Consider the following 25,993-nt stretch of genomic DNA (forward strand, 5'->3'; position numbering starts at 1 on the left):
TTCTAGAACTCCTGGATGGAAGTCCCCCCATTTGGGAGAATTACCTGACCCCACTGTTGCCCCACCCCATTGGTATCCCTGTTATAAAGAACATGGGCTCAGTTGGCCGGGTTCATGCCCTGAACCCCATGTGAGTTTCCTCGGTGCAGAGGAGACAGGGCACCGTCCCTCCGCCTCACAGGAGGAAGCTTTCAAGGAACAGGCAACAGGTCTAATCTGAGAGATGTGGGAACAAAAATGGAGCCAAGAAGTGACGGGACGAAGATGGGGGCAGTGAGGCCGAGGGAGCCGGAGAGGCTGGTGGTGCCCGCGGAGGGGTGGGCGGGCCCAGGCCCTGCCTGCCTGCCGCCCTCTCTGCCACCAAGGGCGGCTAAACACAGACGCTGCCCCCGCCACAGAACCGGCTCAGCTTCCACAGCAGGATGTTTCCATTTTATTGTCTGTAAACGCTTCTTTGGTAAACAAGACGACAAGAAACCCAAAGGGAAGAGGAGCACGTGGAGTCAGGACGAGGCAGGGGCGGCGCCTCCACAGACGGGGATCTGAGCGGACAGCTACGGGCCAGCGGGGAGGGCCGGGGCGGGGGTCCACTCGGTTGGACACAGAAGCTAAATCGTACAGCGAATGAGCTCATGCATCACAGCGAGGAGAACCGGAGCCCACCTGCGCCCCCGCCCATCTCCCGTGTGGCATGCGCCCACACAGGAGCACGTGCCCGTCCGGGGCCAGTCGGAGGGGCCCCAGGTGGCCAGCAGCCCATCCTCCATTTCTCCCTCCCCGTTCTGCAGGCCGGGGTGTGCAGGATGCAGGGGGGCTGACGGGGGGGCTCACGATCTCCAGGTCTGGGTAGAGGTGGCAGGGCAGCAGGGGCAGGCTCTGGGGGCAGTGGAGAAGCAGCCCCTGTCCCCCTTTTACAGGGGGGGCTCGCTGCAGAGGACAATCTCCAGGTCCTTGCGGTAGAGTTTCCCCGCCTCAGCCAAGGACATGACGCTCTTCCTGTAGCTGGTGAGCTGCTGGATGTTCATTTCCTAGAGACACAGGCCGAGCAGGGGAGCAGGCTCAGTGCCGGCTGTCGGCAGCCGCACCACCCACCTGTCCACCGGGGCACGGGACTCTTCCCCCTCCCCAGCAGGTGGTCTGGCGGGATACAGACCTGGGCCGCATTGCCAGTGTCTCCAGCTTTGGGGAGCACCTTGCCTAAAGTGAAGTCCCTGGAAATGTCACCTAAATCATAACACTGGGGTGTGCCCAGTGAGGCGCCAAGGAGGGGACCCCATCTGGCCAGCCGAGCAGCAGAAAACTCGCTGCCCTGCAGCTTCCGTGGTCCCAGCAGTTGCGGGGAGGGGCTGCCGGTGTGCTGGGCCTGCGACTTGCTTGAAGCCTCAAAGGCTTTAGGGAGTTGTTGCCTTAGGAATGCTGGGAAATTGCATCATTGGGATGGGAATCCCACCAGCCCAGTAGGATGGGAATGATGGAATCCCATCGGCCTATCAGAAGCTGTATCCCGGTCCCCGCGAGCCATCAACCTGGACCATGCATCTGCGAAGGGGGTGCTTGTGGTGGATCCCCCACCTCTACCACCCATAAATTAAGCTTTGTATTTGAAAAGTTAAACAAATGAAATCACCCTATCCTCCCTAAACCCACCCCCACCGCGTCTGTGACTTTTTTCTTCCTGGATTGCTGGGAACCTTGTATTATGTTTCAAAACAAAGTTCCCTGTGCCCTCCAAGGTGGATAACACCCAGGCGAGCATCTGCTGACCTTCACAGGTGGCTAACCCCGACGGGCAGTCTCTGCTGGAGAAGTGAGCACTGGCTTATGAGCCTGCCCTGCCCAGCACCACCCCAGGCCCGGGAATGTGAAGCCCCCACTCTCCTCATGTCCTGCACCTCCTCACAGCGCCCTGCCGCCGTGCGTAATAAGCTCCTGTGCAAAGGCATTCTTGTGGTCAGAGCGTGGCTTTCTGGGTGGACAGTGAAAGACCCGGTTTGGCCGTTCACATCTTCTTCTACTCAGGTCCTTCCCTGGGCCCCCAGGGGCCAGGTCTGGAGCTTGCTGCGGGGCAGTCTCTCGGAGAACAACTTTCTTCACATTCTTGTTTTCTAACCTCCAGAGCGCCTCCCTAACCCCAACACCTGCTCCCTTGTTTGCACAGCTCCACTCAAGCAGTGTGGCCATAGCTGTTGTCGTGTGTGGTCATCAGGAGAGCACCTAGCTAGGTGGCGATCTGGAAGTGTGGGGTCTCCAGAGATGTAACGCGCCTGCTGGCTCAGCCCACCGCCGGTGTAAAGCAGAGCCGCAGGTGGGATAATCAGGTCTCTGAAGGCAGTTGCACTGTCCTGTGCCCAATGTGGTGTGCGCACCTAAGGGTGCATTGACAGCCCTTGCCTAGATTTTGGTGCCAGGAAGAAGTTTGCTGAGTTCAAGCAGTACTCGGCATACATCTTACCTCCTAGGAGGCGTTTGCTCACTTGTAACTGGAAGCAACTGTAGGTTATATAAAAGGGGGGGGGGGTGTGTGAAGAAAATGAGGATGCTGTTCAGGACAAAGACAGAGAGACTGGAAAGCAACTGAACAGGGAGACAGGGTCAGAGGCTACAATGAGTTCCCCCTGAAACTGAGCAGTCAATTTAGGTCTTGTCTGGGAGCCAAGGCGTGCAGACAGTGCGAGGCACCACTGCCCTTCATTGTCTGATTAAAGAAAGCAGCAAAAATGCTCAGAGAAATACCTTTCCAGGAGGTGAAGGGAGACAATCGCAAAGACTTGTCTCTGGGTTGGGGGCTCCTGGTCTGTCCAAGAGGCAACATGACCGCCAAGGCAGGGGGATCCAGGGGAACAAGTGCTTGTGGGACTCCAGTTAGCCCCGTCCTCAGCCCCAGCTTCTGCAGTTAATTGATTCAGAAAGTCTTCTGGTCTCCCTGTGTTGCGCTGACAACACCGCACTGACAAAGGGAGGTCGTGGAGCAAACTAGGGTGCAGGATGCTGCAGAAGAGCAAGATTCTGGCCTTTTTTATTGATCGAATAATCATGCAGCATCAGTTGTGAGGGGATGGAGGACCAGAAGAAAAGGGAGGGGCGAGACTAGAAAATGTGCTGTCATCTATAGTATCAGGGATTGTGAGTCTGCCCTCCAGGCACCTCGCATCTGCTTGATGACTTGGTATTGCAATTAAGATCAAGCCCTAGATCACCTAGGGTTTCAATCTTATCTACAAGGCTTTCCACTGATCACCTTCTGGGGTACCTTGTCATATATCGGTCCTCGGCCCCCCAGGCGTTCCTGGTCATACCTTGAGAAGCATCCCCTTCCCAGAGTGGTCAAGCTTTAAGCTCTTGGTTGATTTGAAAGGCATCTCGTAAGAGAACAGACACATAGGCCAATGGAATCGAATAGAAAATCCAGAAATAAACCCACAGATTTATGGTCAACTAATCTTTGACAAAAGAGCAAAGAATATGCATTGGAGCAAAGAAAGTTTGTTCAATAAATGGTGCTGGGAAAACTTTGTTGCTACATGCAAAAGAATGAAGCTTGACACTACCTCACACCATACACAAAAAACAATTCAAAATGGATTAAAGAACTAGACATAAGACCTGAAACCATAAAATACATAGAAGGAAATATAGGCGAAACACTACGTGATATGCCCATCAAAGACATCTTTACAGACACATCGCCCAAAGCAGTGATAGTGAAGGCAAAGATAAACAGCTGGGACTACATCAAATTAAAGAGCTTCTGCACAGCAAAAGAGACAATAACAAAAACAAAGAGAAACCCCACCAACTGGGAGAACATTTTTGCACCCAACACTAATGATAAAGGACTGATCACAAAAATCTGCAAAGAGCTGATGAGACTCAACAACAACAAAGAAAATAATCCAGTCAAAAAATGGGCAGAAGAGCTAAAAAGAAACTTCTCTGAAGAGGAAATGCAAATGGCCAACAGACATATGAAAAAATGTTCAACATCACTTGCCATCAGGGAAATGCAAATCACAACTACCATGAGATACCATCTTACACCAGTGAGAATGGCACATATTAAAAAAACTAGCAGGCCTCCCCGGTGGCGCAGTGGTTGAGAGCTGGGCTGCGAAGCTGCCTGCAGCCTCTGCAGTGCAGGTTCGATCCCCGGCTGCCAGCGAGGGTCCCACATGACGCACAGACCTCTCCTGCCTCCCGCTGCTACCCTCAGCAGTGTGCTTCATCAGTCTGCCTGTCTGTTCCCCACTCTGGCTCTGGTGAATCCTCTCACCCTCCCCGCGCTTCTGGCTGTACCCAGTGCTTGTATAAATAAATGAATAAATCTTAAAAAAAAAAAAAAAAGAGCAACACATATTTAAAAAAAAAAAAACTAGCAACAACAAATGTTGGCGAGGGTGTGGAGAAAAAGGAACTCTTCTGCACTGTTGGTGGGAGCGCAAACTGGTCCAACCACTATGGAGAGCTGTGTGGAGATTTCTGGACCTACTAAACATAGAGCTTCCATAGGATCCAGCAATTCCACTCCTAGGTATTTACCCAAAGGACACAGAAACATCAATTCCAAAGAACACCTGCACCCCTATGTTTATAGCAGCACTGTTTACAATAGCTAAGCTTTGGAAACAGCCCAAATGCCCAAAAATAGATGAATGGATCAAGAAGATGTGGTACATATACACCATGGAATATTACTCAGCAATCAAAAAAGATAAACACATGCCATTTGCAGCAACATGGATGGCGCTGGAAGGGATCATGCTCAGCGAAATAAGCCAGAAAGAAAAAGAAAAATACCGGATGGTCTCACTCATAGCAGGAATCTAGAAAACTTAAATAAGGGACCAGGAAAATGAATAACTATAAGAAAGTGAAAATCAAAATCAACAAAAAACTATGAACCAGAGACACTCTATGGGGGGTGGGGGCGGGGAAAGGAGGGATTGGGGTCAAAATAAGGGGGTTGTATTGTATGGGGAATATAAAAATAAAATTTAAATGAAAAAAATGAAAAAAAATTTGAAAGGCAACATGGGCTAATAAACCTAAGAAAATGTAACTGAAGCAGAAAAAAAAAAAAGAAAAGCATCTTGTAAGGTGTGGCTCCTATGACTGAGTGACCGGGCAGTTCTGACCTTGTATAGGAATGCAGAACTGCAGGTAACAAAAAATGGTGGCTGAACAGGCCACTTAGGAGTAGCAGACCCACACCCCTGCTCTTGGTTCTCCACAATCTCCGGTCGCTCGTCTTTTTTGTTGGTGGTGAGGCTGATGCTTCCCTGAGCTGAGCCAATTAAAACCCCCACTGCCCATCACCCGGTCATGCACAACTGCCCACAGACAGAAGCAGCCTAGGTGTGGAGCAGCGACGAGCAGATAAACTGCAGGTGGTGCAGTGGAATGTTTGCCTGAAAAGGGAAGGAAATTCTGACACAGGCTACAACACGCGTGTAACTGGGGGGCGGGTGTTAGGCTAAGTGGACTCGCCTGTCACAAAAGACATCCAGGATGGGGCTGCTTATGTGAGGGACCTGGGGCCACCGCGTCTATAGGGACGGCAGGGTGGTGGGCGTGGGCCGCTGGGGGAGGGAGGAGTGGGGAGTTTAACCAGGACAGATTGTCATGTTGGGAAGATGAGGAGAGCACCGCCGTGCCACTGAGGAGTGGTGAAGGTGGGCAACTTCATGTGATGCGTATTTGGGGCAATCAAAACCAAAGGAAACCTCACCAGAGACAAGCAAAACAAAGGCCACTGGCTTGTCCGGGCTGATGAGCGGGGAGCAAACTGCACCCTTGCGGGTTTCCTCCCACCCTCCCTCAGAAGCCTCCCTCCACCCCTCCCAGGACATCACCCCAGCTGCTGGGCTCACTGGCTCACCTTCTTGTTCTTCTCGTACAGATCCTTGAGCAGGGCGTCCAGCTCATTCTCGTCAATGTAGCCACTTCCGTCCTGTCGGGGAGCAGAGTTCACACACAGCTACCCCGACCCGCCTCTTGCCCCCCTTCCATGCATTCTAGGGAGGTCTCTGAGCCTGACCTCCCCTCCCGTTACTCTGCAAAAGGAGGTGGCCGGGCCAAAATAATGGGTTGCCCAGATTTTGCCTGTTAATGCAGGGACTGGACAGTTTGGGGCCAGCTTTTAGTGGCCTTTTGTTCCGTTGTCTTCCATTTGCATGGAAAGGATACCTGTGGTTGCAGAAGCGCTTGGCTAACTCCCTGAGTGTCACATCCCATAGTATCGTGGACTCCAAGACCACTGGAGCCATACTGCAGGGGGCACTAAGATGGGGGTGATTGTGGTCAGGAGGGCCTCTCACCCCAGCTTCTAGAATAACCACCTGCTATGCTGCAACACCGAGCACCCCCCGTAGGCGGAGGACGCAGAACTCTGAGCATCCACCAACCATTCTCTCCTGCACGTTAAGGACCAAAAGCCCTTGGGTTCCACAGGCCCGGGAATGCAGATGACATTTATCTTCTCACAGAACAGAAGATGCTGCCAGGAGTCACGGACGGGAGGAGAGACAGGGCCCAGGATGCCTCTCTGCCGGCTCCGTTGTCCTTAAGGACCAACTGGCGCCTCCCTGTGCAGACGCTGTGGGGTGTGGGAGCGCAGGGGTGCGTGGGGGCTTCCTGCTTTTCCACCCCACACTGCATCCTCCCTCTTACCTTGTCGTAGAATGTGAAGATGGCGTTGAACTCCTCCGAGGTCAGCTTCATGCCCTGCAAGGTCAAGGTGTGAAAGGGAGAAGCAGAAGTGCCAGCCTGCCTGCGCGTGCAGTGGGTCTGGGGAGCAGGCGGGAGGGGCGCGCCCAGAGGCATGAGGGGAAGGGAGGCGCGAAGGAAAGCAAAGTGCCTCTTTTACCTGAAATTTAAGCAGGAAGTTCTCCTGTACGGGCAAGAGTCTGGAAAGAAAGTGATAGAACAGGGGTTAGGAGACCAGCAGAGGCAGGAGCCAGGGCTGCGGAGGGTGGGGGATGCAGAAGCTGTGCCTTTAGTCAGGGAAACCACCGCTGAGCAGGAGCTAGTGGAGAGCTCTAAAAGGAGAGCGACAGGGGCATTGAGGTGCTGAGAGCCACCGCTCTGTCTAGCTTTGTCTAAGCTTCGGGGCACCTGACCTGTCACTTTTTTTTTTTTTAAGATTTATTTATTTATACATACGAGAACTGGGGTGCAGGCCAGAGATGTGGGGGCTGAGAAGATTCTCCAGAGACAGAGTGGGGAGCAGAACAGGTGACTACTGAAACACACTGCTGAGGGGAGCAGCGGGCGAGACAGGAGAGGTCTGCTGCGCCATGTGGGTAGCTCCCTGGCCGGGGACCAAGCTCGTGCTGCCGCGGCTGCGGACAGCTTCACAGTGCTGAGACTTAATCCCTTGCGCCCCCAGGGAGGCCCCTGACTTGTCACTTTCCCACTGATTGATCTTAGAGCTAGAAAGTAGCACAGGAATGGTCTGCAGGGATCTTGTTAGAAGAGACACTGGGGCAAGGGCAGGCACTTACCGGGACATCTCTGAGAGGCCCAGCTTGCCATCCCCATTCAAATCAAACATCCGCAGCTGTGGGGACAGAAAGGGGTACCTGGGTTATTTGCTTTGACCTTCTGTCATGTGGGAGCTGCCCTGTCGTCTCCCTGTGTCCTGGATGGGAACGGAAGGTGGGTGGAGGGAGTGTGCTCCTGCCTCATCTGTGTCACCTCACCCGGAGCCCCAGGAGCTAAGTCGATTGCTGGGGACACGGTCTCTGTCCTTCCCTCCTCTCCCCAGAGGCCAGGAGGCCAGTGCTGACGGCCCAACCCTCTCTGAGTTTACCCTCTCCTGGAGTTGCAGGTTGTCATGGAAACACATGCTCCCAGCTCTGTGGGGACTTAAGAGAGGCTGTGTGGGGGCCACGGGCCACTGGGAGTCATTTCACGTGGGGCTAAAGAGTCAGCCAGTAAGAGACCCTGCAGACCTGGAATCCCACCAGCTGGGGAGTCAGCCCTGCGCCCCTGGGAGGGGCTTGGGTGCACTCACGATGGTCTGGGTGTATTCTTGGAGCTTGGGCTCATCATAAGGCCGGTTTGCCTTCTTCAGCAGGTCGGATAGGAACCCCTGGAATACCAAAGACCTCCTCAGAATTCCTGACCCAGTCAGGCAGCCCCTCATCCACGTAGCTGTCCACTAGATGGACAGCACTGCCTTCTGAGGTCTTCTGTCGGCACAGCTGACACTCCTCATGAGTCCCTATTCCCTTAACACCGCGGAGTGGCCTTGAAGGCCCCAGAGGACAGGCAGTCGGAACTGGCTCTGCCTCCCAGAGCCCAGCACACAAGGCTAAACAGTTCTGGGGACCCGTGGTCCCGGAGGAACTGAGGGGCACATGCACAGGCCAGAAGCCCAGTCTGCTGGAATCGCCTCCAGGATGCCTGTCCTGGGCACTGATGTGCAGCGGAGTGTGGATGGTTGAACTCTGGGGCGAGGAGCTCCACGTTCTGGCTTCACGCGGCTGCCCTGAGGATCCTCAGCAGACCACCAACCCACAGCCCTCAGCCGGTGTCTCCTCCTTCTGCCCCCCTGCCCCAGGCTCCCCGAATCCCCTGCCAGGCTGACCCCAGCCCCTTCCCCATGCCCTCCTCCAGGCCCACCCTACCTTGAGCTCGTTGGCTTCGATGTAGCCACTTCGGTCTGTGTCGTATTTCCGCCAAGCCTGCAACGGGAGTGCCTGTTAGCCACGTCCTACAGGGTAAGCCTCTCCACCTCCCCAGTGGACAGGCGGGGTCAGCGTGTCTTGGCCCAGGTCACACGGGGGGAGGGAGAGCGCAGGGTTGGTCTCCACTTTAACTGGCTGCAGGCCTGGGGCTTGGTTTTGCGTCATCTTGTACCCAGAGGTGACTGGCTAAGGTGTTAGGTTGGCAGCACCCATCCGGGGGAGAACTAGGGCACAGTGGGCCTGACACAGGTTGTGGGCACGGGACTCTGCCATCTTGAAAAACTGGAGACAGTCCTCTAAAGCACCGAAAAATGCAACCCACATCTGACGCTTAGGCAAGCTGCCACTTAAAAAATGACGCTCTCGCCCCGAGAATCAGGTATTTCTAAGTGACTTCCTACCACGTGGGGACAGACTGCCCTGTGGGAGGCGGGGCTACCTCCCCGGGGGTTTCAGGCGGTGACTCACGCAGAGGGGATTACCGGTGGCTGGAAATGGATTTAACACGGCAAATGGCAGTCACGTCACAAGTCAGCTGTTATTTATCACGGCAGGTAGAGCTCGTGGGGGTGTGTGTGGGGCATGGGCTGGGTGTCACCCTGAGGGACACATACATTGAGAGTGTGTTTCCCCAGAAACACGGCAAGAAACAATGGGTAGTTTGCTGCGTCTCCATCTGGTTTCATCTGTTGGACTCAGAATCTGTTACTCCAAAGACACGAGTTGGGTTGTCCTAGTTCACACAAGAATCTCAAAGAATTTCTGTTGCAGGGACAGCAGTGCCCATTTTAAGGGTGGCTGGGGGGAGAGGGCACGATGAAGCCCTGGAAAATACCAGAGACTGGAGTTCTCGCTGGGTTTCTCTCGCTGTACGTCGTGCCAGGGTCATGATCCCCAGGCAGGCCCCTGGGACTCTGACTTCCAGGGCCTGTTCTGAGCGAGAACAAAGGACGGGGGCTCCCAGGGCCACCCAGAGGGGAGCAGGTCTTTACTGCGCATTTCCCAGAGCCCACACAATGCAGATGTCTGTGACCAAACCCCAAGGGGGAGAGAGTGTGCACACAGCACGCCCCAAGTGTCCTTGACCCGGGCTTGCTTCTCACCTCATCCCCCGCACTTTCTGGGACACACACACACACACACACACACACACACACACACACACACACCTGTCCCCCAGGAATCCTGGCAGATGCAGATCTGACTCACTGGGTGATGCAGGCATGCTGGTCTGCGGCCCCCACTGTGGGTAGCCGAGCCCTCAGGGGTTCAGGGTTCCCCCAGGGACCTTACCCAGGCACCAGGATGGACCTGGCTCTGAACCCGGGAGAAAGGCAGGCCCCGACGCGCAGAGATGGCAGCTCGGCCTTACCTCCATGAACTCGGTGCTGGAGCCCACGTGCTGCCTGAAGCACAGAAGGAAGTTCTCCTCGGTGGGCAGGATCTGCGCCAGCTGCGGGGCCAGAGCGACACTAAGCTTAGGGGGGGCAGCGTAGGAGGGAAGGGAAGGGAGATGCCTGGTGGGGGCGTGGGGGGAGTTCCGGGGTTTGCTTCCTTCTTTGGAAGGAAGGGTTAAAGGATGTGGTGACAGAGTGAGTCCCTCAGGAGACAGCCACTCGGTGGGGAGTGCCCATCCGCATTTTTGGGGGACGGAATATAAAGTGTTTTATTCAGCTAAAGCAGGAAAAAAAATCTGGTATGTGTTTTATTCTTTTTTTTTTCCCTTCCTCTTGAGGTCACACTGGTTTCAACACTGTGTGAGTCAGTGTAGAGGATCCCAGCTGCCCGTCCTCATTCTTAACCCTCTGCCGCGAGTCAAAGGCTGATTTTCAGAGGGGTGAGGGGCTGTGGGGCAGAGGCGGCCTGACCGGCGCGCAGCCTGCATCGCCGCAAACCCAAGCCTACACCTGTGAGGCCTCAAGGCGAAGGAGCCAGAACCCGAGGACAAGTGACCACCGGCAGCCCCTGGCCTTGGCCCAGCAAGGCCCCCTCAGGCGGGGGCCCCTGGGGACCTGCCTGTCCCGGGCCTGGGGGAGGCGCCGCTGGGGAAGCCTGGGTGGGTGCCCCACGCCAACATTTTTTGCTGAAATGAACCCTTTCAATAAGCCTTGGTTTACCTTAGCATCTGCACATCCGTATGGGTTTAACAACACGCGCCTCTCTAGCCTTTTTTTTAAGAACCTTGCCTTGGGATGCCTTTAGGTGCGGCGGGATCTCTCCCCAACAGCAACGGTCCTCACCCCTCCTCCCTACACAGGGCTTGGGGACAATGGACACCCCCTGGAGGACCCTGAGGGCATTAAGGTCTCCCTCCCCCTCTTAGGCCCAGTTTGTGTTTCCTCCTTCCTCGTGGGACTTAGAAAAAGCCCCAACACGTGTTCTCTTCCCTCAGCCCCAGCTCGGGGGACGGAGAGGGGGCGCGGCTCCCCAGCAGCTGGCTCTGGGGAGGGGCGCGGGCCACACACAGGCTCTGGGACTTGGGGCTCACCTCGGCCATCTCGATTTTCCCATCTGAGTTCTTGTCGTACTTCTGCATGAACTCCTTCATCTTCTCCCCGAAGTTGTCGCTCTTGGACATCTGCGGGAAGGTGGGGGTGGGGGTGGGGAGGAGGTGGGGGCCATAAGGCTGCTGGGATCCTGGGTGACACACGCATCCCACGCCCTCTTGGGGCAGGAGGGGTGGGAGTCATTTTGAGCTCCAAATACACCCACGGAGCCAGGCGGGGCCAGTGCTCTGCGGCAATTTCCACAAGGGAACGGGATACACAGCAAGCGCTGGCCCCTGTCATTAAATATGCCCCCCTGCCCCCTGTGGGCTGAACCACTGCTCTCTCAAAGGACAGGACTACTGCCATCTCTTGGAGGTCAGGCTGGAGGCCCCAACATTTTACCGAGGCAGCGCATAATAAACCCAGCATAATCCAGCGATCCCCCCCCCCCCATAGGCTGTCAGCACCCCACCCATGCGTGCTAAGTGACTTATTTCCTTCTTTAAAGACTACCCATTTCACCATGATTTTTCACTGTGATTTTGTGCCTGGAAAAGTGTGAGGAGAAAGTCTTCTGTAATAGAGGGGTAATATAAGTAGTCTAGCAGATTCCTGATGACCAGGAAGGCCGAGCATGTCAACAATTCCTTCAGCCCATTGTCTCCTAGCCTAAGGGGCTCTTGAAGACCAGCAGGGTGCCACTGGTTCTTTGCATTGGCAGCTCTTCTTCCTGGCTAACCCAGGCCTCTCTGCCTACCCGGGTGACTTCTGGGCGGGGGTGTGTGTCCAGGGCTTGGGCCAAGGAGAATCCCTCCAACTCTTAGAGTCTTTTCTGAATTCCTTCTATTGCTTCTTGCCTTTGGAAGGGGTCTCTGTGTGCCAATAGGCATTAGTTTATTAATAACTCTTGCTTTACATTTACAAATGGAATGACCCTAGGCTATTATCACAGGGTGGGCCTGTCCACTTTATAGACAAATGCAGGCCAAGATGGGGTGACTTCATGCAAGGCCCCAGGGCAGGGGCCAGAATGTGAGCTCATGCCCCTGTGTCCACATTCGGTGTTCCTCCTGCCCGGAGACAGCTGCTCTGACAGCCCGTCCCGGAGGTTTCAGCTGAGATTGTGCTGGCAGATTCAGAGATCACCCTGACGCCAGCTGAGGAAGGGAATGACTCAGAGAAGGATTTCAGAGTTGAAGCACTTTCACTGAAACACGTTCCTCTGCCTCCCTGGGGAACAGCATCAGGTCTGGAGCCCGTGTTCACTGAGATCCAGGCTTTAGGATCCTAGCCGTGAGGGGTGAGGAGGTCATGAACAAACCCGAGAGTCACCTCTGCAGCCTAAGCCCGTTGCTGGTTGCTGTGATCTCCCCGTCATGGGGGGTGGGGGGCTATGCCCAGCTAGCTCACCTGGGGCCAGTTGTGACTCATCTTCGGCACCTTCCATGAGGACTTGCTAATAAGCTAATAAGCAGTGGGTTGGGGTCTAGACCCCACCCGCAACTCCCAGGACCTGCAGGAGGAGCTAGGGAAGGAGTGGGTCTGACTCCCAGTATTTCAGAACCAGACCCAGGAATCACAACAGACCGGGTCCAGACACCTCAATACGTCAGCCTCCCTCAAAAGATTCTAGTGAATTCACCAGTGCCGGGCTAGTGCTGGGGGCAGCAGGATCCTTGCCGCAGAGGGCCTGGGACATGAACTGGAGTCCGTTCAGGCAGGTTAGGAAGGGCCGCCGGACGCCTGCATGGACCAGACCAGCAGCACTGTCAGGTGCAGATGCTGGTTTGGGGGCAGTCCTCAGTGTTTCTCTAGGTCCTTGCTGAGGATTTAGTCTTTGTGGGCCTAGAACTATGGTTCTCCAGTGGGGACCGTCCTGCACTCCCATGGTCCTATGGGGGACATCTGGCAAAGTCTGGAGACATTTCTGATTGTTTCAACTTGGGGGGTGCTGCTGGCATCTTGTGGCAGACAGCCAGGGGTGCTGCAAATCATCCTACAATGCACAGGACAGCCCCATGACAAAAACGATCCGGTCCCAAATGTCACTGATGCCACTGAAAAGCCCGAGTCTAGAATAGGGCACTTGAAACACCCTGGGCACCTTGAGTCGTGACCCCTCTGCACATCTTAGGTGGGCTCTCCCAGAGGGAAAACTGATTTTCATACACTCGGACACAAGCACAAAGCTTTGCAATTTTTGGGGAGGTTCATCAACTCCTTTTGCTCATTCATGAACACCTCTCAACCCCAGATACCTTAGGATATTAAGGGAAGGTACTCTTGGTAGGGGGTATCCCATTAAAAAAAAATCCTTACAAATGAAAGAAAAACTTGAAGTGTCAAGACCAGGGATGTCAGGCCAGCTGATGGGAAGCATAACTGGGACAGACGATGTTCAAAGCCACGGTCAGAAAATCCCACAAACAGCTGGGCTTACCATGCCAGAGCCTTTTCTTGCCTTCTCCAGCTCTTGGAAAAAGTTTTCTAGTTCTTTACCTTCAATATACCCATTTCCTGTAAAGAGAGGGAAGAAGAAAAAAGCAATTCATCTTGAGGCTAAATAGTAAGGCTGGTGGGGGTTGGGCAAGGGGTGGGGGTAGGTCCAGAAGGACTTCTTCCTGGTCAACAAGCCAGTGTCTGGCCAGCCTTGGTCTGCACCCATGGGGCGGGCACCCACACATGCAAGATGGGACGTACAGTCAGGAGAGAACCCTGGGAGGACCCAACACCTGAGCCTAACCGGGGGCTGGAGCGTTCATGACAGGCTGGGCCGCTGCCAGGCGCTGGAGACTCAACAGCGTGGAGACTTGTCAGCAAGCAGGGCCGATGAGGTTGGAGGTAGCATTCTGGGGTAAGGAGGTGAATTGAATTGAAGGAGTCACCCCCCACGATCTTCACCCATCTAGAATCTCAGAATGTGACCTTATTTGGAAATAGGATCTTTGCAGTTAAGATGAGGTCCTAGTAGATTAGGGCGCCCCTGACTCCAGTGACTGGTGTTTGAGAAAGCCGTGGGAAGACAGGTGGAGCCTGGAGTGACGCGTTTCCAAGTCAAGGGGCGCCGCGATGACTGGCACCCCCAGAATGACACTGTCCCTCAGAGCCTCCAGAAGGAAGCCACCCTGCTGTCACCTTGATTTTGGACTTCAGAAGTGGGAGACAATGAATTTCTGTTGTTCCACCCCACCCAGTTGGGGTGCTTTGTTGCAGAAGCCTCAGGAAACTAATCCAGAGGGAACAGTGGGAAGAAAAAGGCTGGGGCATCTGTCCCAGGGGGTGAGTCTCCTGAGAGAGCCGGTCACAGGGAGGAGCCGAGGGGGCGGCCCACTGCGCTGTAACCGAGAGAGAGGGTCTGAGGCTGGGCTGCAGGCCCACCATAGTTCGGCGTGCACTGGCCGTCCGGCTTTGGGCAATCTGACCTGTCACTCCTGCAAAGTGGGTCATTATAATTCACGTTATAGTAGCTAATATTATGACTAAGTGGGACTTAGGCATGTAAAGCCTGTCACCCACAGCGAGACACGTCACTGTTGTTTGAGTTCAGTGACCGGATCTGTGTATGAGATGGGAAGGAATCTGGGTGAGAAGCACGATTATCAGGACCAGGTCCTGAGGCCAAGGCCTGACCTGCGAGATCACAGAAATAGTGAGAGGTCCTGCAGGCTCTCACCCCAGAGGCCCAGGTGACCTGGAAACCAGGGCGAGCTTGCCCCTGCCGAGGCCTGCGCGACAGGGCAATGGGACAGGCCTCCTCGGGCAGTGCCACCCAGGCTGCCGCCCACGACGCCATCCCCGGGGGCTTCAGAGAATACAGGTGTGTGGCTCCCATCCTCAGGTGCTCTGATGTAATTGGTTTGGCTTGTGAACTAAGCACCGTGACTTTTTTTAAACTCCCCAGGTGATTTCCTTATGCAGTAAGGTCTGGAAACCACTGGCCTAACGTCAGATTCCAAATCTGACCTGCAGCAGCTCAGCAAGGTTCCCACGGAGAGCATGCAACTTGAACAGCAAAGAGGGGCGGGTGGTCATCTGCTTCAGGGGTGAAGGGAATTGCAAAGTGAACAAAGAAAATAATGACAGAGACTTTACCCCCGCCTTGGTGTGGTGGGTGTGGGGGCCGGGTAGGGTGTGGGGGTCTGGAATTTAGATTCTGAATCAATAACCTTAGCGGCGCCCTCTAGTGGAGAAATCGCACTAGAGCACAGACAATCACGTGATAAAGGATTAAATTTTTTTTTTTTTTTTTGGTCTGCAGAGAAAAGATTTGATTGTCTTTGAGGTTGGGGGAACCAGACTTGAGTTACCTTTCCCCCTCTTATGCTTGAGTCGCCATTTTTCTTCTAGAATGTTCTGCAAAACTTCTTGGAAGATGCTTGGGGGAAGCTTCTTGGAATTCAAGAGTGTGAGCCTAAGGCCTGGTTGGAGGCCAGCTGGAGACGGGTGGGAGGGTTTCCTAGGCAAAAAGGCATCTAGTGGAAGACTCCTGGAGTAGGAGGAAAGAGTGATTTTCTTCTCTGTGGTCACCTCCTGCAGTGATCTGGCCGTCACCCCATTTCTTAGGTCGGAAGCTGAGCTCAGCTCTGGGCCCAGGTGCAGAAGCCGGAGGCTGGGGTGAGCTGGGAGGGCTCCCACCTGGTGCCTCAAGCACAACCTGGGCTTCCAGGAAGCAGGGGCTCAGAGGCGGCCCCGAGCCAGCACATGGCCCGTGAAGGCGAGTGTGTCTGTTTTGGGAATTAGGAGGTGGCTGAAATGAACTTGGGGAGCCAGCCCAGCAGTGCAGCAGGGTGTCTTTCCCAGAGAAGCCACTGCTCAACTCTGAAGATCCCTTCCCCCCATCCCAGCATTGCTGCGTTTCTCCTCCAGCTCTGTCACCAGCTGTTTGGGGTTCTGCAGAGTGACAGGCCTTCCTGGGTGAGGGGTGGAGCAAGGGGCAGCGGAGCAATAGGAAATTAATTTAAACAGGACATTTCCAGATAGTGTCAAGTGCAACAAAGGGATGATGATGATGATGTAACAGGTTGGCTGCCAGGATGGCTTGGGTGGGGTGGGCAGGGACAGCCACTCGGAGGGATCCCCACTACTGGCAGAAGGAGGAGAAAGAGAGGAGCAAGGTTAGTCAGGGGGAGGGGTCAGGAGCTGGGATGGAGGCACTGGATGAGCTGAATGGGCAGTGGGAGTTGCCCAGAGGCTGGAAGAGCTGCTCTGGCCAGGCCAGGAATTCTACCACCCCTGTCTGTACCCCCAACATAGGCACAGAAGCGTGGCTTAGTTTGACGTCTTTGGTTTTTCGAAATGACAAAAAGTCAGACTTTGCGCCCGAGCTCGGGGAGCTAGGGGCAAGCTTAAATGTGGGCCTGTTCCCCAGGAGCATTTGATGGTCTATGGGAATGAAGCAGCCAGACGAGAATCGCTGGGACCTACCACTGAAGGCAGAGGGTGAGGAGCAGAGATGAGGTAGGCAGGCAGGGGCTGCGGGGCCCAGAGGGGCACCCCTATCATTGAGGGGAAAGACCCTCGCTACTTTGGCCTTCCTCAGAGCACACCCGACCCATCCCCAGGGGGCAGCTATTATCCGGGGCTGAGGTTGAAGACGGGTCAGTCTATGTCCTACGAGGCCTTCTGCACTGGACAAGTGACTTGCCTTTTCTAGCACCTGCTAATGGGGGGTAGGGGTGACTGGTCACCAAGTGCATCTCCTGAGGGATGCAGTTACTATGGCAACCACCACTCCTACCCTCCATATCAAACCACACCCTGAGACCATTCAGGACAGGTTGTTGGGTGGGAGCCAGGGACCCTGCACCACCATTTCTTGCTTTCCCCTCATTTAAAGTCACATCCTCTTCTTTACAATTCATCTGACCACAGACGCTGGGAAAGCCTTGACTGAAGGGTGCGCTGGCCCAGAGTGGAAAGAAGCTCCCTTATTTCTCCCTGAGACCCGTGTGTGCAGATTTCCTAAGAATTGAGCAGCTAAGAGGCACCTGAGCGAGAGGATTCTGCCACCAGCCGCATGGCCGTCAGGTGGTGGTCAGCAAACCAACCTCTCCCGACCTACGTTTCTTGATCCTGAATACGGGTCAAACTATTTATATGCCCTCTCTTCTTTAGAGGACTATTGTGAGAGCCACACGGGAAACATAGTGCAAACATGCTGGAAAATGTAAAATCGCACATAAATGCAAAGCAGCCTTTTTATAGTCTGTCCTCTTAAGGGCCTCTGAACCAAGCCAGGGTGGAGACTCTTTGGCCCAAGTGTTCCCTAGGGGGTGCTCTCTAGGCGGTGGCTGCTCAGGCCAGGCTGCGTACTAGGATCCCTTGGGAAGTTTTTCCAACAACAGCGCTGCTGGGCCCACCGTCAGGCTTCCAGTTGAGTAGCTGGGGTGGGGACCTTCCTCAGTGTGCTGTCAAAGCTCTCCGGGTGATTGTAAAGTGCAGTTGGTGGTAGCTTTAAGAACTGTTTCAGAGCAGCAGGTCTCAGATTTTAAGGTGCTTGTGAATTACCTGGGGGGAGCTTATAAAAATGAAGAGTCTAATATAGTACGTCTGGAGCAGAAGGGCTTGCTGCCCAAAGTGTAATTGGGAGCTTGTTGGAATTGCTGAACCCCAAGCCCCACCCCGACCAGCTGACCCAGAATCTGCATTTTTCACTGTGTAGGAACATGAACATTTGAGAACTGCTTTCAAATGTTTTCCAGGGGAGAACTGAGTCCTAGGGACTCAGAACCCATAGGAGTGAAGGATGGAATGAAGGAGAAGGATTTAGAATGTCTAAACGCCTCATCTCGTGGATTATAAACCTTTGTCCTTTTCCTGTTTTCTGCCAGTGGTGGCTGGAGGTTGGGGGAGCAGGAAGAGCACAGGGCATTTTTAGGGTGGCCAAACTATTACATATGAGACCACAGGAGGGTGCAATACAGACGGTGAACCCCTTGTCAACTATGAACTAATAAGAACGTAACCACATTGGTTCATCAAGTATAAAAATATGCATCACACTAATGTAAGGGTGGATAATAGGAGAAGCTAGTGGGATGGGGAGTATAAAAAACTTCTCAATTTTTGGTAAACTAAAAACTGGTCTATAAAATAAAATCTCTTCATTTTCTTGAAATGTTGATTAAATAGAAAAGCCAGTGCCTCCCTGGTGGTGCAGGGGTTAGAGTCTCAGCACTGGCAAGCACTATTAAGCTCAGCACTATCAGCACTATCAAGCTATCGCCAGCCACTGCGGTGTGAGTTCGATACTGATCCCCAGCCAGGGAGGTGACCCACATGGCGCAGCAGACCTCTCCTGTCTCGTCTGCTGCTCCCCTCAGCAGTGTATTCAGTAGAGCCACCTGTTCTGCTCCCCACTCTGTCTCTGGTGAATCCTCTCACCCCCTGCACCTCTGGCCTAGACTCCAGCTCTTGTATAAATACATAAATTTAAAAAAAAAAATCTTTTTTAAAAAAGAAAGAAAAAAGGAAAATGAAAAGCCAGAAAAAGCTCAAAGACACTTATGTGAATGTAGGCAGGTTAATGCCTTTGGCATTAGGCAGTGGAGGTTGGGAGGATGCTGGCTGAGCTCAGGAGTGGCAGACCTGGGCCTGGAATGGACAAGGGACCATGGGTCCATGGAGTTGCGGGCCGAGACCAGCACGACTCAGAGTGTGGGACCTGTCCGGGCCACAGCAGCGCCTGTGACTCTGTTAGAAATACAAGTTCTCGGGATCCACCGTGGACTGCCTGAATCAATTCTGGGGGTGAGACCCAGAAATCTGCTTTAACAGGGCCTTCTGCATGCTCAGGTTAGGGAACTGGAGTAGTCAGTGCTCACCCTTCTGTTTTCTCTGTGACGTGAGGTGTAGAGAAAATCGAAAAACTGCCTTGCCATTCAGACTTCCTCCTTAAGTTGCACACGACAGCGTTCCTGGGGCCAGGCAACTTGGCTGGGGCCCAGAGTCCCAATTGATGGAAAGGCAGAGAGCCCTCCACCCTCAGCACGCCCGGGAACAGCCAGGTACCGCCCTCTGGGCCCAGGAAGTGGCTCCCCGCACGCGGCCCCAGTGTCAATGTCTGCTTTGTGCATGTACCCCATTTATAAAGCCTTCCATTCCCCACCTGCCCATCTGGTCTGTAGGACTCTGCCAGGCAAGACAGGCATTATGGACCTGCCATAGAGGAGGAATTTGAGGGGGAAGGAGAGTTTGTGGCATAGACCCACCTCCCGCCCTGGGGTCCCCTGCATTCCTGCCCGGGCCCACCTCGGTCCACGCCTGACTCCGCGTCTCGCCAGGGAATCATAAAGATGGGCACAGGCACACGCGCTCCTCCCAGTGGCTCCTGGGCAGGGAAACAACACCACCCATGCGAACAGCTACTAGTTGAATGTTCCAACACTCGCTTTTTAATCTGTTTTTCTGGTCCGGCTGCTTCTGGAACAGCGGCTCCCGAGCTGGCCGTGTCCCGAACCTGCGGACCCTGTGGGCCCCTGGCAGCCTAAGGCTGGGCTGCTTCCAGGCGTAGGCGAGGCCAGAAGGAAGGGGCAGATTGGGAAAGGAAAGGAGGGACAGCAGCGAGCCAAAGGGGAGGGGGGAGGGCTGCAGCCAGAGGCCCCAGATGGGCGGGCCGGGCAAAGGAGGGCACATGATGTAATTCGCCAGGGGAGGCCGGGGCTGGCCAGGGAGCGACTGTTCTTGGAGAGCCTCGCGCCTGCTCTATTAATTCTGGCTCCCTGGGTCCTCGCAGAGATTTCCCTGAGGGGTCTCTTTAGCCCTGGAAGCCTGCCCCACGGACTCAGCTAGTACAACCACCGAAGTCTGGTGGGGAATAAACAAGGCAAGTGGCAGGGACGCCGGGTTGCTGGGCGGTGTCTGCCCTGGCAAGGAGCTGAGCATCTTGTTTGTGAAGATGCACCCCAGCGGCAGCCTCCCCTGGGGAGCCCCAGCTCCTCTCATACTCAGCTGCCAACCCCCACCCCCAACTAGTGCGATCACTCTGGAGAGGTAGGGTGATGGATAGGAGACTGCATGGGGCGCGGGGGGCACCCAGCCAGGGCTGGCCCGCCGCGGGCTCTCCCCACTTAAGGACACAGTGAAACAGTGGGGCGCTGGGGATGAAAGGCAAGGCAGGGTGGAGGGACAAGAACCCCACATCCTGACATCATGCTTAGAAGAGACACAAAGACCCAGCAGAGCTCTACAACGGGGTTCAAAGACAGCCTCCCTACGACAACCATGACCTGGGTCCCCCTGCACAGGCTCCCGTGGCTTCGGTGTGCCAAGAAGCAGTCACTTTCAGAAATCCTGTAACTATCTTACGATGAGCACCGGGATGCCGCACTGTGAAGGTCGCAGTGTTTATGTAAATATAATATGTACCAGGTATTTTGTGACCCTGTTTGGGACTTCTTCCTTCAGCGCTCTAAGAGCCCTAGTTCGGGCCCACCACCGCCTTCCACGCTGCTCCTCTGAGAGGCGCTGTTGATTGATCAGCTAACCCATTCCCCCCAACATTTGGGGGGGGGGGCGCTGGGAGAACCAGCCTGGGCACGGCGTCTGGCATGTGCTCTGACTGGGTGGGTTTGAAGGACTTATTTTCAAAGTCCCCAAGGCCACACAGGTGAGGAACAAGGCTCAGGCCTCTGCAGAGGCTTCAAGACCCCCTTAGTCACCAGGGCCTTCTGGAAGTGGGCAAAGGCCCAGAAGAGTCTGGGCAGATTCCCACACTTGAAGACACACACACACACACACACACACACACACTTCTTTTGGAAGGTGGGGGAGAGACCCATGAAGTGATTTTCTTTTTATATCCTTATTGTTGTGCTGATTACACAAGAAACACATGCTCCTGTAAGTTTCAAACCCTATAAAATTAAGTGATGAAAATGCCTTTTCATTTTTCTCCACACACGCTGCAGAGCCAATCCTGCCCTTTTCTTTCAGTTTTTCCCAGCATACATGCTGCAATAATAATAAAAATGGACTCAGACTATCATAATATTCTACTTTTTTTTTTTTTTAAATCTTAATATATTCTGGACAGCTTTCCCGGTCAGCCAGGAATGCCGCCTCCTTCCCACTGGTTGCATAATATTCCACGGCAGAGATGAGCACTCTTTCTTTTTCTGTGCCCCTAATGCAGCATTTCCCTCCCAATTCACAGTATTCTCAGCCCCCTTGGTTCATGTAACTTGTCCCTCATGGGTAAGTGTATCTTTGCCACAGGCATTTTTGCCACGTAGCTAATTGGCCGCCAGGCAATTTTCCCATCCAAGAAAAAACGACTGGCCGATGGTGTGGCTTCAACGGATGCACATGGTACCAGAAAACGACAGTCCACCAGTCTGCAAACCCTGGGGTGCACACCGCTCCCCTCCCACCCATCAAAGCCTGAAGTTACCAGGCTACGGCAAATAGAAGAAAAGGCTCGTGAGTCCCCAGCCTTCCAGAACACGAGTTCTCTGGCGGTTGCAGACACAGCCGCGCGTCCGCCAGGCCCTCCCCGAGGACGCGCACCCGGGTGCAAGTTGGGGGCTAAAGAGCCAAACTCGTCCTCCCCCCACCCTTTGCCCTCCCCCCCCCCCCAAGAATGGTTATGTGAAGCCTGATGAGTCTAAGTTTCTTCAAAATGGTGAACGGTTTTGGCTCTTTGCCAGCGGGGATCGCCGCGGTCCCTTGGGGCGCCGGCTCGGCTCGGGGGACCCGGCCCTCGGCGCGGCCGCGGGCAGGTGCGGACACGGGTGTTTCCGGGTGAGGAACCGGGTCGGCCCTAGACCCTGACCCTGCAGGACGCCCCGGCGCCCGGAAGGCACACACACCCCAGCGCAGCCGCCGCCCTCCTGTTTACCGCAGGCCCTTTTACGGCCGCGCTGCCTTACGGCCCTGGTCATGGCGGCGGCTCTCCCGAAGGCCTCGGCGCGGCCGGCCCCTGGCGCGCCCTCGGGGCCCCCAGCCTCGCCGCCGCGCTGGCCAGGAGGGGACGGGGCAGCAGAACCGCGGGCGCAGACCCCAAGGCCAGGGTAGGCCCCCCATGCCCCCCCATGGCCCCCCCCCCGCCCCGGCAGGGCCCCCACCTGTCCCCCGCCCTCAGGGCCCGGGGTTGGCCCCACCCCGCTGCAGGGCCCCCGGGGCAGAAGGTGGGGGGCAGAGGAGCCGGGCCCAAGGGTGCGAGGGGTGCGCCTCTGGCCTAGCTCTGCCCCTGCCAGATCCCCGAGCCCCCCCAAAGGCCTGACCTTGGCTGACCGCTGAGGAAGGGTCTGTGGGCGACGGAGGGGACCGACAGACGGGACAGAGGGGATGGAGAGACGGGGTTCCGGGGCCCCCCATCTTCCCGTTTTGCTGTGTGAGTTTGCGAAAAGAACTTTGCAAAGTTCTTCTGGACCGCCTGGAGGCCCAATTTCTGCATCTCAAACTGCTCCTTCCGCCCTCCACGGCGAGGCTACGGTCGGATCCTCTTGAAACAAATCTAGCTCCTGGGGCAGGGGCGCCGGGAGGGGGACTGCCTGCTCTTGAGGCCGCGGCTGAGCGAGGGGGGGCCCCCCCAATCCCTCTCTCCTGGTCTCTGTTTACTGCGCACCCACGAGGGCGGGGCGGCCTCCCTGGGAGCCTGGGATTAATTGGGCCCCAGCGGCCTGGTGAGCAGCAAAGGCAGGTCCTCCCCAGGCTCGTGGCGGGAGGACTCTCAGTGAGGGGAGAAGCCCCAAGTGGAAACAGAAGCTAGAGCTGAAAGAGGGTTCCAGTTAGGGCAGGGAGTGCCTGGGGAAGGGGGTGAAGCACTGGCTCCCAGCGGGGGGTGGGGGGTGTTAGGGAGGGTCAGGGCGGGAAGGAGGAAGGTCAGAGCCAAGGCACACAGCAAGGTGGCCTACAGCCTGGCTCGGTGGTAGGAATCCTGATTTGGCTGTACCCATAGCTTCCTAAATCAGACAGGTAAGGACCTCGCTGGCATTTAAATGCCAATTGTCCTCCTTCCCTGTGAGGCCCACACATAGGAGGGGACAGAGAGGACAGAGGATGCCTAGTGGATAAGGAGGCAAGAAGAAGCATCCAGCTCCCTTTTCACAGAGGAGGAGAGGGGAGCCAGAGGTACAGTGAATGGAGGGGGGGCTTGTCTTCAAAGACTCCCGAGTTCTTCCTACTCAGCTTGGTTATGCTGTAGCTAAGCCAAGGGCCCCTTTCTGGAATGAATGAAAGGAATTGCCCATCACTTTGGGGCTGGGGGCTCATCTATGGACCGACAAGAGGAAACTTGTACCTCTCATCCCAGAAAACCCCTCTCCTAGCACCAGCAGGTGTCCAGGCCCCAGAGTGGGGGGTAAGTGCTGGCGACCTTGCTACATGACCTGGAAGTCCCGCCTGCGTCTGCTTCCTTGTCTGCAGGAGGAGAATCCTCATCTGCCTGGCAGCCTTGCAGTGCGGATGCAAGCAGGTGCACTTGTGTTTTGAAGAGTACAAAGTCTCAGATAAATGGAGGGATCTGTAGGATTAGCAAGAGTGCTATTGGTTGTCCCTGCTAGAACAGGGGGGAAGCAGAGCTGCGGAGTCCTCTGTTTACAGCTGACTCATCTGGCAGGAGGCTGGGCGCATAACCTTGGCCACTTGGTAACTTTCCTTGAACCATGCTAGTCTCTGGTGCAGATAAACTGGCAGGAGCGTCCTTAGGGAGAGTGCGTGTCTGTCATCAGGAATACTAAGAGGCTGCAATCTTCTCAGCCGTTTCACCAAGGGAGTTTCATGTCACCAGCCAGGGGCTGGAAGTACAGCCTCTCCTTGGTCCCATTTTACAGATTTACTGACCTACCCACCTCCCTTAGTAATTCATGGGCAGATCATGGTTCTCACCTGGGTATCACACGCCCGGTCCTCTGCCCACCTCCTACCCCCAGCTTTCTTAGCTGGCTCCAGGGGAACTAAACTTCATGTATTAGCCTCTCCAGGCATTAACCTTTGCCTCTCCAAGCACTCAGGATAGAGGCCCTCAGTTTATCCACCTTGAGCCCTGCCCAGCTGAGGAAGGGAGGAGGAAAGAATCAAATAAGCCACCACTGACCCTCCCTCTGGTTCCCGCCCCTCCTCCTCTCCTCAATCCCAGGATAAACACACTGAGCCCCCATGCTGCCAGTGGCCCGAGATGCCAGGACATTCTGGATGCCCACTCCAGCCAGGCTCCCACAGAAGGAAGTCAATAATATTATTACTTGAAGTGGTGGACAACTCATCATTGGGGATATTAGAAGCCTCTGGTGGGGGCGGGGCGCTCCCTTTATGCCTGAGTGAGACCACCGTGGGCTTGTGGAATCCCAGGGGTAGGGACCACCTGCACAAGTCTTTCAGGTCAGCTCTTGCTTTTTGGACAAATCAATGGCCAGTCCACCTGGAGCAGTGGCTGCTCACTGAGGCATTTGAGACTCTACCTCCCCCCACCCAGAGAGGGAGTCACCAACCACACCCAGGATTATCATCACAGGGGGAAAGTGTGAGGCTGGCACCCCAATCCTACCGCCACCACACCTACTGCCGCTATGGCTGGGACCTGCCTGCCCAGGAGGGATGTAAAATGCGGGGAAGGAGGCCCAGGGTGCTCAGGACGGTGATATCATTGTCCACTCCCTGCTCCGGGCCAGACAGGCTGGGTTTCCCTTCAGGATTCCCCAGGTGGCCCCAGCCCAGAGACAGTGGCCAGGCTAACCTGGTATTCAAGAGAAGGGGAACTTGGGAAAAGAAGTGAGTGGGCTTCTGAGACCTGTGGCTGCAGCAGCCGAAGGCAGGAAGTTATCCCGAAGAGGAAGGCAGGGAAGAAAATATGGCAGGGGAAATCGTGGGGAGCCTTGCCTGCCCAGGCCTCCTCTCTGGGGAGCCACCAACTTGCCCAGAATGAGGCTGCAAAGCCAGGGGGCTCTCTGTCATCTATGTCAGGGAAGAAAAGTTACTGACAGTTGTCATCGGAGCGGCCAGACGTCTTCCGAGCTCGAGAACCCGGGCTCAGCGGCTCTGCGGCCGCCGCACCCCCCCTGGAGCACCCTTCCAGCGGCCGCCTAGAGCGATGCCCCCTTCCCTCCAGCGCAGGTCCCCGGGGGAGAACGGGCACAGAAGTTGCGAGCGTTACTGACCGTCTGCGTCAAAGTGCTTCCAGATTTCCAGGAACTGGGACGCCGTCAGCTCGGCCAGATGCAGGTAAGGGGGCTGCTGCTGCTGCGGGCCAGCCATGGCGAACCGCTCGGAGACCTCAGGCGGCGCAGCGCTGTCCCCGCGTGCGGGCTCTGCTGCTCCGGGGCTGGTCCAGGTCGCGCGCGCCACGCTGCCTTTATATACTGTCCGGGCTGCGCCTGCGCCCGGCCGCCAGCAGGCGGCGCGCGCGCCCAGAGAATCCGCCCGAGGCGCGGCGGGGCGGAGGCGCGGCCCAGGGGCTCGGTCAGGGTTCGCTGCGGGGCGCGCACGCCCGAGCTGAGACCCCTCGCGCGCCCGGTGGGGGCAAGCCCTCGAGAGTCTTCCGTGCAAAGGGCGTGACAGGCTGTCCTTCCCTTCCTTCTGTCGCCGACGGCCTCGAGTCCAGCCAGCACGCCTTGTTGCCAGCGGCGGGAACAGCCAGGCCACCAGCAGTTGCAAGTTTAACAAGTGCTGAGCACCTGGACGGCGCGTTCACTGGGTCTCGCCTGCCTTCTCTCGCCTGACTCTGCCGAGCATTCCGTTGGGGGCCCTGGAGACTTGAGATGACTAAATGACTTGCCCAGCAAATAAGGGGGCCCCAGCTAGAATGTGAGCCCAGCTCTCTGGCTGGCCCCCCTAATGGGGCCCTGTCTTGGGGAGAAGCCAGGCGTTCTCAAGGCTGTC

The 25,993-nt window shown here is 55.6% G+C and overlaps 1 protein-coding gene across 3 annotated transcripts; it reads right to left on the bottom strand.

The window, feature by feature from the left end:
* Positions 1 to 499: 499 nt before the first annotated feature.
* CALB2 (calbindin 2) lies at positions 500 to 25,369 on the bottom strand (the record flags this gene model as incomplete). 3 transcript variants are annotated; one of them, XM_084257202.1, is made up of 11 exons in its annotated part: positions 500 to 1,025; positions 5,876 to 5,947; positions 6,667 to 6,720; positions 6,863 to 6,902; positions 7,500 to 7,555; positions 8,012 to 8,089; positions 8,628 to 8,684; positions 10,060 to 10,140; positions 11,176 to 11,265; positions 13,617 to 13,693; positions 25,273 to 25,369. In XM_084257202.1, the coding sequence occupies 11 exons, from the start codon at positions 25,367 to 25,369 to the stop codon at positions 912 to 914; spliced, it is 816 nt and encodes a 271-aa protein (XP_084113328.1). In that variant the 3' UTR covers positions 500 to 911. The 3 variants fall into 3 exon arrangements, with proteins under 3 accessions (XP_084113328.1, XP_084113327.1, XP_084113329.1); XM_084257201.1 differs by having other exon boundaries at positions 500 to 1,028; XM_084257203.1 differs by lacking the exon at positions 11,176 to 11,265 and having other exon boundaries at positions 500 to 1,028.
* Between the last annotated feature and the right edge of the window lie 624 nt (positions 25,370 to 25,993).

The sequence above is a fragment of the Talpa europaea genome, assembly GCF_964194135.1.
Source record: "Talpa europaea genome assembly, chromosome: 16".
NCBI lineage: Eukaryota > Metazoa > Chordata > Mammalia > Eulipotyphla > Talpidae > Talpa > Talpa europaea.